Source organism: Eimeria tenella, genomic scaffold (assembly GCF_000499545.2).
Source record: "Eimeria tenella Houghton genomic scaffold, Eth_scaff197, whole genome shotgun sequence".
Taxonomy (NCBI): domain Eukaryota; phylum Apicomplexa; class Conoidasida; order Eucoccidiorida; family Eimeriidae; genus Eimeria; species Eimeria tenella.
Genome location: NW_013541810.1, coordinates 7,141 through 13,540, shown reverse-complemented (window position 1 = coordinate 13,540; position 6,400 = coordinate 7,141). Strand labels below are relative to the sequence as shown.

The 6,400-nt window shown below is 50.9% G+C and overlaps 2 protein-coding genes across 2 annotated transcripts in view; both read left to right on the top strand.

Annotated features, from left to right (window-relative positions):
• Window positions 1-67: 67 nt before the first annotated feature.
• On the top strand, window positions 68-2,250 carry ETH_00024900 (ubiquitin-conjugating enzyme e2, putative; the record flags this gene model as incomplete). Its single annotated transcript, XM_013374148.1, has 4 exons — window positions 68-142; window positions 357-747; window positions 1,322-1,480; window positions 2,189-2,250. The coding sequence occupies 4 exons, from the start codon at window positions 68-70 to the stop codon at window positions 2,248-2,250; spliced, it is 687 nt and encodes a 228-aa protein (XP_013229602.1).
• A 1,013-nt stretch (window positions 2,251-3,263) lies between these two features.
• Window positions 3,264-6,400, top strand: part of ETH_00024895 (uncharacterized protein) — a gene marked incomplete at both ends in the record, with an annotated part of 8,402 nt that continues 5,265 nt past the window's right edge. The window contains 2 exons of the mRNA XM_013374147.1: window positions 3,264-3,293; window positions 4,327-6,400. Coding sequence (XP_013229601.1) covers window positions 3,264-3,293; window positions 4,327-6,400 — 2,104 coding nt within the window. The remainder of the gene's footprint in view (window positions 3,294-4,326) is intronic.

Here is a 6,400-nt window from a genome sequence, read left to right as displayed (position 1 = left end):
GCAGCAGCAGCAGCAGCAGCAGCAGCAAGAAGAGCAGCAGCAAACTGAGTTTTGGGAGAACTTTGTGATGGGTTTGTCTTCCATAAAAGTCCACACAAAAACTTTGCTGCCGCCCACCCACAGAGACTACAGAATTCAGCAGGTGCGGGAGCTGCAGCAATTAATTAAATTAATTAATTGAATTTAATTAATTTAATTAATTTAATTGATTTAATTATTTTAATTATTTCAATTCATTCAAATTAATTTAATTAGTTTAATTAAATTAATTCTTCTGGCTTTTGTTGAATTCATTCATTCAATTTGCTCGTTGCGCAACGTGTCGCTCCCTGCTGCTGCTGCTGCTGCTGCTGCAGGAGCTGCTGGAGATAGAAAGACAGCAGCAGCAGCTGCTGCAGCAGCACGAGCAGCACCTGGTGCGCCGCCGCGAGCAGCAGCAGCACCACCGCCACCATCCGCAGCAGCAGCAGCAAAACACCCAGCAGCAGCAGCAAAGCGACCAGCAGCAGCAGCAAAGCGACCAGCAGCAGCAGCAGCAGCGGGACAACCAGCAGCAGCAGCAGCAGCAGCAGCAGCAGCCGCAGCCGCTGTTTACGGTGTACGTACACCCGGGAAACATGCGGGAGTGGCTGGTGTATCTCCACCTGCCAGCAAAAAGCATTTATAAAAATAAAAACTTTTTGCTGCGGCTGCTGCTGCCGCAGCAGTTTCCCTTCAAGCCGCCTTTGCTGCACTTTCTTAAACCAAGTGGGAATTAAATTAAATCAAATTGAATTAAACTAAACTAAATTAAATTAAATTAAATTAATTTGTTTTATTTAATTTGATTTAACTTAATTTGTTTTAGTTTGGTTTGGTTTGGTTTTGTTTGGTTTCGTTTTGCTGCTGCTGCTGCTGCAGCAGCAGCAGCAATTTCCCTTGAAACCTCCTTTGCTGCACGTTCTTAAACCTATTAGTCGGTCGAATTCTTCTGCTTTGTTTTGTTTTGATTTATTTAATTATTTTTATTTTAATTCACTTTGTTTTATTATTTTTTCTATTTTATTATTCATATTGTTCAATTGTTTCATTTCGTTTAATCCTTTTCTATTCCCTTTTAAACCCCTTTCATCTCCTTCTGCTTCTGCTGCTGCTGCTGCTTCTGCTGCTGCTGCTGCTTCTGCTGCTGCTGCTGCTTCTGCTGCTGCTGCTGCTTCTGCCCCTGCTGCTTCTGCTTCTGCTGCTTCTGCTGCTGCTGCTGCTTCTGCTGCTGCTGCTTCTGCTGCTGCTGCTTCTGCTGCTGCTGCTTCTGCTGCTGCTGCTGCTGCTGCTGCTGCTGCAGTCCCCGTGCACCCGCACGTGTACAGCAACGGCTCGATTTGTTTGAACTTGTTGGGAAAAGATTGGCATCCTTCTTTGTCTCTTTTCAAGTTGCTGCTGAGTCTCTTCAGCATGTTGAACGAAAACAAAAAACACAAACCCCCCCTCGACGACTTCCTCCGTAGGGTTTAGGGTTTAGGGTTTACGGTTTTGGGTGCAGGGTGTAGGGTTAGGGTTTAGGGTTTTGGGTTTAGGGTTTTGGGTTTGGCGCTAGGGGTTAGGGTTTCGGGCTTTGGGTTTGGGGTTCGGGATTAGGGCTTAGGGCTTAGGGCTTAGGGTTTTGGGTTTTGGGTTTTGGGTTTAGGGTTCAGGGTTTGGGGGTTTATAGAGGTTGGGGTTTAGGGTTTATGGGTTAGGGTTTAGAGCTTAGGGTTTGTGGGTTAGGGCTTTCGGGGGTTAGGGTTTGGGGGGATTAGGGTTTGTGGGTTTCGCAGGAATTAGGGGTTAGGATTTAAGGGGTTTAGTGGAATTAGGGTTTAGGGTTTAGGGTTTAGGGATTTTGTCACGATGGGGTTCAGGGTTCAGGGTTTAGGGTTTGGGGGAGACGGACAAGGGATTTGGGAGGGCTTAAGGGTTTAGGGTTTAAGGGAGAGGGTTTAGGTTTTAGGGATTGTGTCTTTTTGAATCTTGTGTGTACTTCTCGGGTCCTAGGGTTTAGGGTTTAGGGTTTAGGGTTAACTACGTACAATGAACTAATTAGTTAATTAAATGAATAAATGGTATTGAATAAATTAATTAATGCTAGTTGTTTGTAAATAGATAACAGTCAAACCCTAAAAGAGTGTTTAATTCAATTTTATTTATTTTGTCGTTTGCTGCTGCTGCTTAGATGCTGCTGCTCCTCCTGGCTCTACAGATGTTGAATATATATATCATGATGATGACCTATAAGCTGCTGCTGCTGCTGCTGCAGCAGCAGCAGCAGCAATGGGAGCGGCAGTGCAGCGGCAACAATGGCAACAGCAACAGCAGCAGCAGCGGCTGCTGAGACGCATCGTGCAGCAGCAGTAGCAGCAGCAGCAGTGAGGGAGTCAACAGATTTAGAGCAGGAGCTTGCTGCTGCAACAAAGGCAGCAACAACTGCAGTAACAGCTGCAGCAGCAACTGCAGTAACAGCTGCAGCAACACCTGCAGCTGCAACAGCAACTGCAGCAGCAGCAGCAGCAATAGCAGAAGCCACAACACCAGCATGCAGTTTCTTGCTGCTGTTTTGGAGAAGGGATGCTGCAGAGTCTGCGCATTCCCAAACCCTAAACCCTAAACCCTAAACCCTTTTGGTTCATTTTAATGGATACATACACTGGCGAAATGGTAGCACCTGCTGCCACAGCAGCAACAACAAAAGCCTTCTACAGCAGCTGCTGCAGCTGCTGCTGCAGCTGCTGCTGCAACGGCAGCAGCAGCAAACGAGGAGCAAAAAGGTCGAAAGTTAATGGGTCGAAGAACAACAACAAATAAATAAAATGAAAAAGCAAATAATAAAAATTAAATTAAAAATAATACAAATTAATTAAAATTCTTTTATTTATCTTTTCAAAAGTGGTGCCTGCACTTGTGCAGCAGCTCCGCTCATTTAAAATGGACTGCTGCTGCTGTTGCTGCTGCTGCTGCCTTTGTTGCAGCAGCAACTGCTGCTACTGCTGCTGCTTCAAGCTGAGAGCATTGGCAGTGCTGCTGCCGCAGCAAGTAGCGAATATGAATCTAAGAATTTCGAGCGAATTGCTGTTGCTTCTGCTGCTGCCTTTGCTGCTGCTGCTGCTGCTGCTGGAGAGTTTCTTACCACGGATGAGCTAAGGAAAAGTGAAGCAGCAGAAGTGCTGCTGATGCCGGAGCAGCAGCAGCAACAGCGCCGGCAGCATTAAAGGCAGCAGCAGCAGCAGAGCAACAGCAGCAGCAGAAAAAGCATGTATCCCCAAGCAGCAGCGGCGGAAAAAGTGAGAAGAGCGGGAGCAGCAGCAAGAAAAACGATGCCAATGGGATTAGCATCAGCAGCAGCAGCAGCAGAGCCAGCAGCAGCAGCAGACCCAGCAATAGTAGAAGCAGCAACAGTAGCAGCAGCAGCAATAACAGCAGTGGCAGCAGCAGCAATCCCTCTCTATAGTTTCTTGTCTGTACATTTGTTGAGCTGGAAACTTGGAGTATAAGGCCCGCTGCAAACCCTAAACCCTAAACCCTAATTCAAGTCCTTAGGGCCATTGCATTGGTCCAACTTTTACGTACGGCTCAAACAGCTGCAAACGCTAAACCCTAAGCCCTAAATTCTAAACCCTAATTCAGGGGTTTAGCGTTTAGGGTTTGCGTGCAGCTGAGCGGCTCAGTGGAATTGGGGTGTATAGGCAGCCCTCGACTGCAGCAACAGCAGCCGCAGCAGCAAGGAGAAAGAAAGAAAAGAAAATAGAAGAATATTTTGAATTTAAATTAATTTAAATTAATTATTTCAAATTAATTTATATTTAGAAGAAAGAAAGTCGCATCTGCAGCCCCCCAGCACCCATTGGTCGTCCATGCAGACCACTGGGACCCCCAGAGGTCACCTAAACCCTAAACCCTAAACCCTAAAAGCAAAACCCTAGGCCCTAAACCGCAAACCCTGGGCCTAAAATCTAAAAAGGTGGATTGAAATTGTGTTTTTGTTATTTTTGGCCCTCAAAAGCTTGGCCTTAAACCCCCAATGTGAAACCCTAAACCCTAAACCCTAACCCTATGCTGCAGCTGGGGTGTATATCCAAGCAAGCCTGGTGTTCGTCAACGCCAGCAGTTCCAAACCCTAAACCCTAAACCCTAAACCCTAAACCCTAGGCCCTAAACCCTAGGGTTTGTTCGTGTCTCGCTGAGGGTTTATTTCTTTCTTCAGAATTCATGTCGCCATCTATTTGTCTTTGTCAATTATTTAAACTTCTCCGTTTGAACTTTTGTCTCTTTCACTTCTTTTCGGTGTCATTGCTGCTGCTGCTGCTGCTGCTGCAGCTGCTGCTGCCTGCATGCGGGCAGCAGCTGGGCTCAGGTGTGCAGACACCTGAGCTCAGCGTGCAGCAGCAGCAGGCGCTGCAGCAGCAGCAGGTGCTGCAGCAGCAGCAGGTGCTGCAGCAGCAGCAGGCGCTGCAGCAGCAGCAGGTGCTGCAGCAGCTGCAGCATCTTCAGCAGCTGCAGCAGCACTACGGATTCCCTTTCTCTCCTGCTGCTACTTATTTTGCTGACCAAGGAGACACTTTATATTCAGCTCTTCCTATCGAGACCTACACTGCATTACCTGCTGCTGCTGCTGCTGCTGCAGCCCAGGCAGCAGCAACAGACGTAGCCAATGCTGCCACTGCAGCAGCAACGGATGCTGCGCAGGCAGCAACGAGCGCAGCAACAGAAGCAGCAGCAGCAGCGCAGCAGCTGCTCGCAAGGGCCGCAGCAACAGCAGCAGCAGCAAATGTTCCCGGCGGCGCTTCCTCCTTGACCCCCCCGCTGACTTCCCAGCAGCAGCAGCAGCAGCAGCAGCACCTGCACCTGCTGCAGCAGCTGCTGAAGCAGCTGCCGCACCCGCTACAGCAGCTGCAGCAGTCCCACTTGCTGCAGGGGCTGTCGCCGCAGCAGAAGCAGCAGCTGCAGCAGCAGCAACAGTACCTGCTGCCGCTGCTTGCGTCTCGGCTGCTGCCTGGCGGCGGAGGCGAGGGCCCCGCGGCGCCGGGAGCAGCAGCAGCAGCAGCAGCAGCAGCAGCAGCAGCAGCAGCAGTCTCGCAGCTGGCCTCGCCGCAGCAGTACGTCCAGGCCCTGCACGCAGCACTTCTCGCCACTTATAATGCTTCTGAAAAGACAAGAGAAGCAGCAAATGAGTTTATTGTTTATAGACAAACTCACCCAAACGATGGCTGGGTGGAAGCCTTAAATGCTTTTGAAAACGCGGCCAAGGAGCTGCGGCAGCAGCAGCAGCAGCAGCAGCAGCAGCAACAGCCGCAGCAGCCGCAGCTGATCGAGCAGCTCCAGAAGGAGCAGGAGCAGCAGCAGCAGAAGCTGCAGCAGCAGCAGAAGCTGCAGCAGCAGCGGCAGGCGGACCCGCAGCGTGTGGAGCAGCAGCGACAGCAGCAGGAGCAAGTGCTGCAGCAGCAGCTGCAGCAGCAGCTGCAGCTCCAGCAACTCATGCACCAGCAGCAGCAGCAACAGCTCCAGCAGCTGCAGCAGCAGCGCCAACAGCAGCAGCAGCAGCTGCCCCACACGCAGGACCAGCAGCAGCAACTGCTCCAGTACCAACTGCTCCAGCAGCAACTCTACCTCCAGCAGCAGCGACAGCAGCAGCTGCTGCAGCAGCAACTGCAGCAGCAGCAGCCCCAGCAACAACTGCAGCCGCAGCAAACGCAGCAACCGTACCAAACACCGCAGCAGCAACAGCTGCTGCCGCAGCAACTGACTCCGCAGCAACTGCAGCAGCAGGTGGAAATGCAGCTGCAGCATCGGTTGTATCTGCAGCAGCAGCAGCGGCAGAAGCAACTGGAGCAGCAACTCCAGCAGCAACTCCAGCAGCAACTCCAGCAAAAGCAGCAGGAAATGAAGCAGAAGCAGCAGCAGGAGCTGCAACAGCAGCAAGAGCTGCAGCAGCAGAGACTGCAGCAGCAACAGCAGCAGATTCAGGAGCAACTGAAGCAGCAGCAGCAGCAGGAATTGCTTCAGCAACAGCAGCTCAGTGAACAGCTGATGCAGCAGCAGCGGCAGCAGGAGCTGCAGCAGCAGAGGGCCAAGCAGCAGCAGGAGCTGCTGCAACAAAAACAACTTCAGGAGCAACTGAGGCAGCAGCATCAACAGCAGCTGCAACAGCAACAACTGCAGCAGCAGCAGCAGGAAGAACAGCAACAGCGTCTGCAGCAGCAGCTGAAGCAGCAGCAGGAAAAGCAGCAACAAGAACGCCTTCAGGAGCAACTGAAACAGCAGCAGCAGCAGCGGGATTGGCAGCAGCAGCTGCTGCAAAAGCAACTGGAACAGCAGCAGCAGGAGCTGGAGCAGCAAGCGGTGCCTCGAGAGCAGCTGAAACAGCAGCAGCAGGAGCAGCAGCAGGAGCAGC